The following is a 12,697-nucleotide window of genomic DNA, read 5'->3' as shown; positions in this document are numbered from 1 at the left end:
GATATGAAAGGACACAACAGGGCATTCCCTGACCAGCTATGGGCTTCTGCTTCACAAAGGGATTCCCTTTGGGTAATACATGCCCTACACTTTCCTGCAAGTTCTAAAAAAACAGCCCAGCCGGAGTAGGTTAAAACTAAGAGCCCACCCTCTCTCCTTTAAAACAAAACAAAAACAACGAACACGTTTTACTAAACGATTCTTCCTTCTTCACTTACCAAATTTTCTAAGGAAAAGAGCTTGGAGAAGAGCAGAACCAGAATAACACTCTTACTACTTCAATACTACAAAAATCCCAACACTGATGTTCTGTTTAGGGCAAAGGACGTGAAAGCACTGAGGCAAAGCAGCCACCTCAGGGATTAGAAGTGAAGGTCTTAAATGGGAAAAAAACAAACAAACAAACAAACAAACAAAAAAAACAACCATTCAGCCCTTTTCTGGCTAAGTGGTTCAACCGCTGCAAAGTAATTGAAAGTCTCCAGACCTCAGTTACTTGGTTTTGTAAAATGGGGCGAGTACCCCTCTCACAGGACTGCTGAGGATTGAGGAAATGCTAGTCAAGTACCGAATATAACTGCACAGCGAGTGCTAATTAAATGCTAGTATTTAATAGTAGCAGTAAAATTATTGTTCTGCCTCCCCCGGTTCACACCACCGGCAAATCTGGCCCAACCCCCACTCTCGCCTCGCAGGATCCGGGGCCCGGGCACTGTTGCACTCCAGCATGCAAGAGAGACCCCACCCCCCCACCCGCCCCGTATGCTGCTGCGCTACTGGAAGCCCCCCACCCTGGGCCGGCCAGGGGCCCTCAGGTTACCACTAGGGTCCATACTGACCTGAGATGCCGCCTCCTATCACGACTACGTCGAACATGTGGCCCGCGATACTCGACTTCTCCTCACTCTCCATGCTCTGGCTGAGACTCTCCCGGGGCGTAGGTATAGGAGTGGAGCGGGACAAGGGCGGGGCGGGCCCTTCTACCGACTCTCGGGGGGAGTCCGGGGGCGGAGCCGATCCTTCCACCGACACTCGGGCAGAGCCCGACACTGAGGGCGGAGCGGCTCCTTGCACTGCTGGGTCAGGGGAGCCCGAGGGCAGAGCCGATCCTTCCGCGGATGTTCTGGGGGCACCTGGCACCGAGGGCAGGGTGGACCCTTGTGCCGACCCTCGGGAGGCGTTCCTGGGCGTAAGAAGTCCTTGTACCGAATCCCGGGGGGAACCGGGCACGGAGGGCTGGGTGGACCCTTGTGCCGACCCTCGGGAGGCGTTCCTGGGCGTAAGAAGTCTTTGTACCGAATCCCGGGGGGAGCCGGGCACGGAGGGCTGGGTGGACCCTTGTGCCGACCCTCCGGTGTTGTTTCTGGGTGTAAGAGGTCCTTGTACCGAATCCCGGGGGGAGTCGGGCACGGAGGGCTGGGTGGACCCTTGTGCCGACCCTCGGGAGGTGTTCCTGGGCGTAAGAGGTCCTAGTACCGAATCCCTGGGGGAGCGGGGCACTGAGGGCGGGGTGGACTCGGAGAGCTGGGCGGATCCTTGCTGCGGAGCGGGGAGGGAGCTGAGCTTGGAGGGCGGGGCGGACCCTTGCAGCGACGCTCGAGAGGAGTCCAAGAGCCGGGCAGATCCTGGCAGTGAGCTCCGGGGGGTGCTGAGCACTGAGGGCGGGGGCGACCCTTGCACCGACACTCGGGAGGACTCCGAGAACACAACAGATGCGTCCACTGACAGTCGGGGAGAGCCGGGTCCTAAGAACTGATAGGATCCTTGCAATGACACTAGCGGGGAGTTATTGGGTACGGGAGGCCCATGCACCGAACTCCAAGAAGAGCCGATCACTGAGGGCGTAGCGAGCCCGATTGCTGACACCTCCGGAGTGTTACTGGGTGTAAGAGGTTCTGGTATCGGTAACCTGAGGAGGCCGGGCGAGAAGGGCAGGAAAGACCCTTGCCCTGATTCTTGGGTAGAGGTGGTGGATGTAGGACGTCCTGTTACTGATTCTTGGGGATAGACGAGCACTGCGGGCGGGGTGGACTCAGATATCGACGCTAGAGGGGGATCTGAGAGCGAGTCCGGTCTTTGTACCGGTACCCGGGGGTGGCCTGCGTCAGGGATGGAAGCTGGCGCGGCCCCATCGGCGGTGCTCTGGCGGGTGGCAGACATGGGGATCTGGTGGTTCAGGCCGTGGGCGCCGAAGCCCCAGAGGCAAATCCTAGAGTCTGTATTGGTCCTGGGGCCGGGAGTGGAGCCAAGTTGGGCGGGCGCGCCGGAGCTCTTCTCGTATCCGGGGTCCTGTATGGAAGCGTTCGACAGGAAGCTGGAAAACGGACCGGAGAAGGTCGGCCACTCAGAACCGCTGCTCGACCCGGAGGCGGAGGATGTGACCGCGCCCAAGTTGGAGTCGGGGTCCGAGCTGTGGGAAGCTGAGCCCCCGGCTCCAGGCGCGGGCTCCCCCTCGCAGCCCCTCCCGCGGCCACTGCCTCTGGAGGCGGCCGAGCTGTGTGAGCTCAAGGTTCTGGAGCGGGCGGGGCGGGTGACGACGTTCTGCTCCCCGCCCCTCCCCCACGGGCGCGCGACTCGCCAGCTCCCGGGTCGGGTGTCCGCGCGCTCCCGAGGCCGCCCCAGCGGACCGGCCCACTGGGCGGCGGGGGAGCCTAGGGCTAGCGCAGCGCGGCTCCGTCTCTCTCGCGGGCCCCTAAGGGCGGGCGACGCCACCCAAGGGCGCAGTGTCGGCCCTGTGGGGGTTTGAGCCTAGCGCCTTTATTCTCACGCCCTGACTAAAAGAAGACTGAGCCAGATGGGCTAAGGGAAGAGGGTAATTAAAAGGCAGGGACCATGACTATGGGGTCACGGCGCTGTACTGCACTTGGGTGGGCTCTTTTGTGACGTCACAAGGGGCTGGGTGAGGTCTGCGCAGCCGCGGGCCCCTCCCTAGGGAAGGGGCGGGGTGAGGTGGGAAACCGTTGGGGCCAACGGGCGATTATTAATTCTCTGTGGGGTTGTCCAAGCTGAGGTGCTTGACCCAAAACGAAGCAAGTAGGCAGGAAAATTAAGAACTCAACTATCAGGGGCGCCTGGGTGGCTCAGTCCGTTAAGCATTTGCCTTTGGTTCAGGTCATGATCCCAGAATCTTGGGCTGGAGCCCGATCAGGCTCCCTGCTCAGTGGGGAGCCAGCTTCTCCCTCTTTCCCTGCCTTCCCATCCCTTATGCGCGCGCTCTCAAATAAGTAAATGAAGTTTTTGAAAAAAAGAAAATAAACCAAAAAATCCCTCAACTATCTCAGATTAAGTGGGACCTGCACTTTAAAAGTGAAGATCGAGGGCTGGTTAAGGAGCACAAGCAAACAAAACACGTTTTTCCGCATCCTACTAAAAAGATACTTAGTGAACGTATTTTACTGTACAACCAGCCTCATGCTAGTTTTATCCCTTCTTTAAATTTCCACTTTATCCGCCTAGAGCTGATTTTGTCATCACTAGAACCCTCAAAACAAATATAACATCTAGAGTAAGTCACGAAAACTCCAGGAAGTTAACTAGAATCCATGCCCACCTATAAATATTTCTCCTGCTTCCCGAGTTGTGTATCAAACAATCTTGTTGAAGAAACTGTAAGGGACTATAGATATAGTCTTTTTATCCAGTTTTTTAAAGTTTTTTTTAATGTATTTATTTGAGAGAGAGAGCATGTAGGGGGGCAGAGGGAGAGGAAGAAGCAGACTCCCCGCTGAGCAGAGAGCCTAATACTGCACTGGATCCCAGGCCCCTGAGATCATGACGGGAGCTGAAGGTAGACCCTTAACTGACTGAATCACCCAGGTGCCCCTATTTACCCAGTTTTAATAGCTTTTATTTTCTAGAAAAGTAGTTGACACATGACTAAGTATCATTTCTATCTTGTTAGACTCTGAAGCAAAAAAAGAGGAAATAATGGATATAAAGAATTCAGACCTTTCTAATACGATTCGTCCAACTTTGTCCTTATCCCTGTTGCGTTTATTTCTTTTCATTCAAATACTGATTTTGTACTATGTGCTAGGCACAGGGCAAAGTACTGGAGATGTGCAGGCGACAAAAGACAGCCTATCACCTGCTAGAGGAGCTGGTAAAGGAGAAGGCAACCACATGCTTGATGTGTTCGCATAAGCTCTGATAAATGTAATGTTGGAAAGGCTGCTAGTGATAAGAAAGTGTTAGGGTGTCTTGATCACTCTGGAGGTTAACTTTGGGGAGGTATGTAAAAACGTCCCAGAAAGGGCCTAGGTGGCTCAGATGGCTGAGCGTCTGCCTTTGGGGTCATTATCTCAGGGTCCTGGGATCTAGCCCCATAGGGCCCGTGCTGAGCAGGGAGTCTGCTTCTCCCTCTCTCCCTCTGCCCCTTCCCCCACCCCCAGCTTGTATTCATGCTTTATCTCTCAAATAAAGAAATAAAATCTTAAAAAAAAAATCCCAGGGGAACCTGGGTGGCTCAGTTGTTAAGTGCCTGCCTTCAGCTCAGGTCTTGAACCCAGGGTCCTTGGATGGAGCCCTGTGTCAGGCTCCCTGCTCAGCAGGAAGCCCTCTTCTCCCTCTTCCACTCCCCCTGCGTGTATTTCCCCTCTCGCTGTCTCTCTCTCTCTCTGTGTGTCAAATAAGCGGATAAAATCTTAAAAAAAAAAAGCCAAAATGAGGGAGTAATGTGGGCAAAGGCCCTGTGGTAGAAAGAAGCATGGTTCCTTGGTGAAGCTGAAAGCCAGACAGTAGAGCTAAGCAAGGGGAGGAGAGGAGCACAGGAGACAGAACTGCTGAGGTTAGCTGGGCCAAAGGACGCCCCTTGGTCTGTATTCTAAAGCAGTGGAAGCCATTACAAGGTTTTAAGCAGGGGGTGATATGCCTAGATTGGATTTTGAAAAGGTCTATCTGCCTGCTGTGTGAATAATGGGCTGAAGGAGACAAGAGTAGATAGATAGAGGGATACCAAAGCTTGGAATTCTTCAAAGAAAGAGGTGATAGTGTCTTGGACTAAGGTGGGTGGTGGCAGCTGGAGAGTTGTGGACATATTAGAGACATTTACATGTAAAATTGACAGGACTTGGTTGTGGCTAGAATTTGGAAGATCATGAGCCTATTTTGGACATGTTCAGTTTCAAGTGCCTTTGAGACATCCAGATGAAGGTTATAGAGTAGACAATTGAACATAGAGCCTGGGAAGAGAAGCAGGAGTTTGCCTAGAGACAAAAATGTGGGAATCTTATTAAATAAATAATGAATGGGTTGGCTGAGTGGAAATATGGGTATTTTCTTCTCTTCGTTTTATTTGTTTGTACTGTATATTTTGTATATCTTTTTTGATAAAAACAATTAAAGTTATTTTAAAACATATAAAGGAACAATTTTGACATATCCTACAATTCTTATTTCCTCCCTTTTGTGACCTTGGACAAATTACTTAACTTCTCTGTGTCTATCTCCTCAGATATAAAGTCTCATAAGCCATTGTATCTGTCAGGGATCCGGTAGGAAACAGAAAACTCTAATTAGATCATTTGAAGAAACTGACATAAATATATATTTTTTTAAAGTTTTTATTTACTTATTTGACAGAGAGAGAGACAATGAGAGAGGGAACACAAGCCAGGGAAGAGGGAGAAACAAGTTTCCTGCCAAGCAGGGAGCCCGATGTGGGGCTCCATGCAAGGCTCCATGTGGGGCTCAATGCCAGGGTCCTGGGGTCATGACCTGAGCTGAAGGTATGAAACGCTAAACAACTGAGCCACCCAGGTGCCCCATAAAGGAAATATTTTAAAAGAGATAAGTAAGATGAAGAGAAACCACAGGGAATCAGTCAGTATCCCCAGGCTGGTGAGAGCAAGAAGGCATCATTGTGAAGGGGTAAAGGGAGAGAACAGTTTCAGAACCTGGTGACAGTGGCGTTTGGTAGGGGCTGCCTACACAAGCTGTGGCTTTTAGTTCAGGGAGGTTTACAGCCCACGGGAAACTCACAGAGAGGGAGCCAGGACAAATAATATCCAAACTTCCTCGCTGGCCTTCCCCTGGTCCTCTCCATTGCCCTACCCCAACCAGAAGATAGAAGGCAAGAGATTCTGTTGATGCAGCTCTTACCAATCAGAAGAAACTGGAGAAGAGTGGTGGGTGCACCTGGAAGGGCCAAGGAATCTAACCAGTATCCTTGTAGTGAGGGGCCAATGAGCAAATACAAAATACTTAGATAATTACTCAATACATACTCACATTTTAATTTTAAAAAACTGCATTATATTCATGTCATGTTATCCTCTAACATGAAGCATGTAATACTTTCTAATTTTTAAATATAAGGCATAGCTTGGAGATGAATATTTTTGTGCAGAAAGTATCAAACATATTTTTTTAGAATTTCCTTGAGATGGAGCCCTAAAACTAAAATTATGGGATAAGAGAGTAGGAGATTTTCTAAAGCTCTTTGATTGAAGTTACCAAATTACTTGCCCAAGAGATCATACAAATGTATACTTCATCAACAATGTCTAAGAATGACTATCTAAATCTAGGGCCCTAGGATCTGAACAAGGCTCTCATTGCTCCTTCAAAATAAAAAAAAAAAAAAAAAGGCTGTCCAAGTTCTTACTGCCCCTACTCTCACATTAAGCCATTAAGGAAGCTAACTTTTTAAACTTTCTTAACTTGAAAGGTGAAAAATCAGCATGGTATTGCTATCTGCAACAGTGTTTCTTTGATTACTGATCAAATACCTTTTTCAGATATTTATTAGCCATTTCAGTTTCTTCTGTTGTGAATGATCAGTTCATGCCTTTATGTAGTTGATTTCTGTAAGTTATTTGTACAGTAAGATATTACCCCCTCCTTGGTATTTTCACTGCAGATAGTTTATTCCAATTTATATTTTAGTATCATTTATGGCTTTGTAGATAAGCAGAAATTTACAGTGTAGGTGCTTGTATCTATCTTTTGGTAATTTCTCCCATTCCTTTTAAATTTACACTTTTGAAGGATGAATTCTGTTTTCTTTTGGTTTTTTGATGGTTGGTTATTTTAGAATTTATTAAATTCTAATCTACTGGGATGTATTTTGTTATGTTATAGAGTGAGGATCTAAATAGACACTCCATCTCAGGTTTCAGCACCAAATAAATAAATAGACACCCTCCACACGCCTAAACAGTTAACCGCTCGTAACAAAAGTATCTATTGAAAAAATCCTTCCAGGGGCACCTGGGTGGCTCTGTTGGTTGAGCATCTGCCTTCGGCTCCCGTCATGATCCCAGGGTCCTGGGGTCGAGTCCCACGTCTGGTTCCCTGCTTCTCCCTCTGCCTTTGCTCCTCCCCTGGCATGTGCTCTTTCACTCTTTCTTTGTCTCTCTTGCTCTTTCAAAATGAATAAATAAAATCTTTAAAAAAAAGAAGAACAGAAGAAAAATCCTTCCATTTTCCATGGATTTGCTTACATAATATAACATAAATACTAAGATCTGGCTTTGGACCATCTCTTCTGTTATATTTACATGCATATTCTCTCCACATTGCTACCAATGCCACAGTGATTTACTTTTAGCTGCTTTATAGTAGATTTTACCAGATAGAGGGATTAGTCCCTTCCCAATACTCTTCTTTATAAATTATTTATGATATTCCTATATATTCTTTCTGTTAATGTATTCCTGTATGTTTAAATGAATTTTAGAATCATTTCATCAATTCAAACTCTCTTGGCTAATTTAATTGAGATGGTGAATATTCCCGAACATTAATCTAGGAAATTTAGATTTCCTAGATTTAACATCTTATTTTAATTTTTATTATTATTATTTTTAAAGATTTTATTTATTTATTTGACAGAGAAAGAGATCACAAGTAGGTAGAGAGGCAGGCAGAGAGAGAGGGGGAAGCAGGCTCCTTGCTGAGCAGAGAGCCCAATGGGGGGCTCGATCCCAGGACCCTGAGATCACGACCCAAGCCGAAGGCAGAGGCTTAACCCACTGAGCCACCCAGGCGCCCCATTACTTTTAGTATTATTTTAAGTAAATGCTATGCCCAAGGTAGGGCTTGAACTCACAATCCCTAGATCAAGAGTCCTATGCTCTACCAAGTGAGCGAGCCGGGGCTCCTAACATGTTTTTTAAAAGATGTCTTTATTTCCAGAATATTTATAAGACATGGTTTTATTTATCCCTGAAGTGAAATAACTTTGTGAGGATAATGTGGATCTGTGTGTATATGGGTGTATGCATGTGGTATCATAACTCCTTTCAATCTGTGGATTTTTAATTTGGAGTTTTAATTAATCTCCATGCTAGGACATTTTCTTCGACTCTAATTTGGGTTATTGCATTTGTTCTAAGTGGTTTTTTCCCGAGAAGCACTTATAATTATGTTATTGGAACATCTTTCTATGTCCTTTAACTTTGTCATGTCTCTGTCCTTTTCCTCTGAATTCTGAGATAGCTAATCGTATTTATCCTTCGTATTAGTGATTTAATTTTCTGCAGTTATAATTCTTTTCTAAGTGTGTCATTTTTTTTTAGTTTCTACTTACATTTCATTTTGTTTTTATTTTTTCTACATGCATTTTATTTTTTTAAATTTGTATTTCCTGATTAAATTTTTTTTATTATGTTAGTCAGCATACAGTACCTCATTAGTTTTTGGTATAGTGTTCCAAGACTCATTGTTTATGTAAAACACCCAGTGCTCCATGCAATATGTGCCCTCCTTAATACTCATCACCGGGTCAATCCATCCCCTCACTCCCCTCCCCTCTAAGACCCTTTGTTTCTTGGACTCCACTGTCTCTCATGCTTCATCTCCCCTTCCGATCCCCCCCCACTTCCTTTTCCCCTTCCTTCTCCTAATGTCCTCCATGCTATTCCTTATACTCCACAAGTAAGTGAAACCATATGATAATTGACTCTCTCTGCTTGACTTATTTCACTCAGCATTTTCTCCTCCAGTCCCATCCATGTTGATGCAAGAGCTGGGTATTCTTCTTTCTGATGGCTGCGTAATATTCCATTGTATATATGGACCACAAATTCTGTATCTATTTATCCGTTGAAAGGCATCTCTGCTCTTTCCACAGTTTGGCTATTGTGGACATTGCTGCTGTGAATATTGGGCTGAACATTGGGGTGCACCAGAGTCCAATGCGGGGTTTGATTCCAGGACCCTGGGATCATGACCCGAGCCGAAGGCAGATGCTTAACGACTGAGCCACCCAGATGCCCCGAGTGTTTCAACTTATTGTCAAATAATTTAGAAAAAAACAAACACTGAAATACTTCTTTTCACTACATCTGTATATTTGGGGTAAATACCCAGCAGTGCAATTGCAGGGTCAAAGGGTAGTTCTATTTTTAATTTTTTGAGGAATCTCCAGCAGCTGCACCAAGCTGTATTCCCACCAACAGTATAAGAGGGTTCCCCTTTCTCCACTCCTCTCCAACACTTGTTGTTTCTTGCCTTGTCAATATTTGCCATTCTAACTAGTGTAAGGTGGTATCTCAATGCGATTTTGATTTGAAGCATTTAATTTTTTTTTAAGCTAGGCTCCCCTCCCCATGTGGAGTTCAAACTCACAACCCCAGGATCAAGAGTTGGGTGCTCTACTGACTGAGCCAGCCAGGGGTCCCTCCCCAGTTCCAATTCTATTTTTCTCTGCCTCTACTGCAGATATTGACAATGCCATTTCAGTTTAGGATTTTTCTTGACCTTTAAATCTTTATTTCATCCAGCTTACTTTTCACTGATGCCACATATATCTCGTCGTACCTTCTCCTTATGACTTCCAAATTTTGTTTTACAGCGACTTAGTTTTGTGCAATTTCTGAGGACGTCAACCGAGTTTGAAATGCTCTTCTTTGCAGACATGTAGTGCAGCCTCATTCACTGCTAACTCAAACACAAAATGCTACGACCCCTGTGGAGAGGAATTTCGTGACATCTCAGGAAATCACATATGCATTCATCCTTGGACCGTGCACTCCTACTTCTAGGAATTCGTCCTAACCATATACCTCAACAAACAGGACTAACATATGCCTGAAGTTATTTACTGTGAACTTATTTTTAATAGCAAAATAATTGAAGCAATTTACATGCCCATGGATGGGAAACTGCTTGCATAAACTTTGATTACGGCTCCAGAGTGAAACATTATGCAGCCGTTAAAAAAAAATGACAGGGCTCCTGAATGTTTCAGTCAGTTAAGCATCTGCCTTTGTCTTGGGTCATGGTCCCAGGGTCCTGGGATCGAGCCCTACATTGGGCTCCCTGCTCAGTGGAGAGTCTGCTTCTCCCTCTCCCCCCTGCTTGTGCTCTCTCTCTCTCTCTCACTATCTTTCTCTCTCTCCAGTAAATAAATAAAATCTTTAAAAAAAAGAATGAGGATGTTCTTTATGAACTGATATGAGTGATTTTCAGGATATATACCTCTATATGTATGTGTATGTGTGTGTGTGTGTGTGTGTGTGTGTGTGTTTCTATCTTTGTGTAAGAAAAAATCATGTACCTTTATTTGCAAAGAGAAACATAAGTTAGATAAATCATAAGTGAAGAAATGTGTGACCATGTAATGGTGGGGGTGGGAATGGGAATAAGTTTTTTGAGTATTCTGTTCTAAAACAGCACAATTCCTGTCATGGATTTTCATGGGCTCTATGAAACCTTCACACTGACAAAACTATGATGGGCCCCCTCTGGCTTCAGTTTGCTCAGAGAGATGCAGCTTGCCGGCCCGGCAGAATGTTCCATCACGGGATACTCTGCAGTAGCAGACAGATCATGGAGTTGTCCAAACAGCATCAGTCAGCTCTTCTTTTATCCCAGGAGTGGTTGCTCAGGGACAAGGGGAGAAGTTTCCCATCAGGCAGTTATGGAACCTCACCTGGGGTGGCAGCCTCATGCCCATAGGCACCAATAACTGATTCACAGGCATAATATCCAGGGATCCAGGGTCCGTCATATGGGACACACCCAACTGCAGCAGTCACCACACCCAGTAATCCCCAGCTTATGGCATTCGCATCAAGTATTTATAGTTATTTATAGTTTCTACCAGTCCACATGCTCTTGATTGATCAGAAGGCACTTAGGTTGGCCATAAATCATGTTGCCTCATCAAACTGGAACAGTTAGAACATCCGAAGAATTATGATGTTTGTTAATGAAAGATTAATAAAAAATGCACCAGTCCATCGTGTTAGGAAAATATGAATTAATAAAATATTAGGAGAAAAGAGTCTTTAAAAGGAAAATTATTCTTTATAGAAACTATCAGGTTGTAAACAGAGAATTTCTTTTTAATAACACCATTTCAAGTCTTGTAATAATTGGTTTAAGCAAGGATTTCAGCAAATGCTAAAAACCTTGAGTGAAAGATCATTAAGAAATAGTTTATTTACATGGTCTCCAAGTAGGACTCCATACATTATTGTACTAATTATAAAGGAAAAAAAATTTTTTTTTTTTTTGCTGTTAAGAGATCCGGTAGTTATCCCCTCAACCAAATGATCAAACTTAAGATCACCAATTACCAGTAATTTAATATAGGGGTGCCTGGCTGGCTCAGTCAGTAGAACATGTGACTCTTGATCCTAGGATTGTGAGTTTGAGCCCCACGTTGGATGTAGAGCTCACCCCCCCCAAAAAAAAAGAATCTAATATAAAATATCCTTTGATATGATGTAGTAAGTACACAATCTCACATGTGCCATATTCTTACCAAAAATGTCTAACTTGAATCCAGTCATAAGGAAATAATCACACAAATCCAGACAAAGAATATTTTACAGAACAACTGGCCTGTATCCTTTACACTTGATCTTAGCCAAAAGGCCTAGAAGCGATGACCTGGATCCTTTAAAAAACAAAACAGGGGCGCCTGGGTGGCTCAGTGGGTTAAAGCCTCTGCCTTCGGCTCAGGTCATGATCCGAGGGTCCTGGGATCAAGCCCCACATCGGGCTCTCTGCTCAGCAGGGAGCCTGCTTCCTCCTCTCTCTCCCTGCCTGCCTCTCTGACTAGTTGCAATCTCTGTCTATCAAATAAATAAATAAAGTCTTAAAAAAAAAAAAACAGTCAGTGTTGAAAAGAAACCAAAAGACAAGAGCACTGTTGAAGATGAAGAGAATAAAAAGACATAAAGACCAAACACTGAGAAACCTGACTGGATTCTGGATTGGAAAATTTAAAAAATCTATAGACATGGTGACAATTGAGAAGATTCTAATATGGGCTATATATCTGGTGATGTTATTCACTAGTGTTCATTATCCTGGATGTGATCATAGTACTGCGGTTTTGTAGGAGAACTTTCTTGCTCTTCGGAGATACAGGCAGAAATTCTTTGAGGTGAATATCATGTGTGTTTCAAGTTATTTTTTTTTTTAATCAAGTTATTTTTTTTAAGATTTTATTTATTCATTTGACAGAGATCACAAGTAGGCAGAGAGACAGGCAGGGGAGGGGGGGAGCAGGCTCCCTGGTGAGCAGAGAGCCCGATGTGGGACCTGATACCAGGACCCTGAGATCATGACCTGAGCCGAAGCCAGAGGTTTTAACCTACTCAGCCACCCAGGTGCCCCTCAAATTATTTTGTTTTAAAGATTTTATTTACTTGAGGGGCGCCTGGGTGGCTCAGTGGGATTAAGATTTTATTTACTTGACAGAGAGAAACACAGCGAGAGAAGGAACACAATCAAGGGGAGT

At 45.2% G+C, this 12,697-nt stretch overlaps 1 protein-coding gene across 1 annotated transcript in view; it reads right to left on the bottom strand.

Annotated features, from left to right (window-relative positions):
- MAOA (monoamine oxidase A) overlaps positions 1-1,463 on the bottom strand; it is a 69,607-nt gene extending 68,144 nt beyond the window's left edge. The window contains exon 1 of the mRNA XM_045995168.1: positions 840-1,463. Coding sequence (XP_045851124.1) covers positions 840-912 — 73 coding nt within the window. The 5' untranslated portion in view covers positions 913-1,463. The remainder of the gene's footprint in view (positions 1-839) is intronic.
- Positions 1,464-12,697: the final 11,234 nt, after the last annotated feature.

Source organism: Meles meles, chromosome X (genome assembly GCF_922984935.1).
Source record: "Meles meles chromosome X, mMelMel3.1 paternal haplotype, whole genome shotgun sequence".
NCBI lineage: Eukaryota > Metazoa > Chordata > Mammalia > Carnivora > Mustelidae > Meles > Meles meles.
The sequence above is the reverse complement of the archived record's forward strand: the minus strand, read 5'-3'. Positions and strand labels throughout refer to the sequence as shown.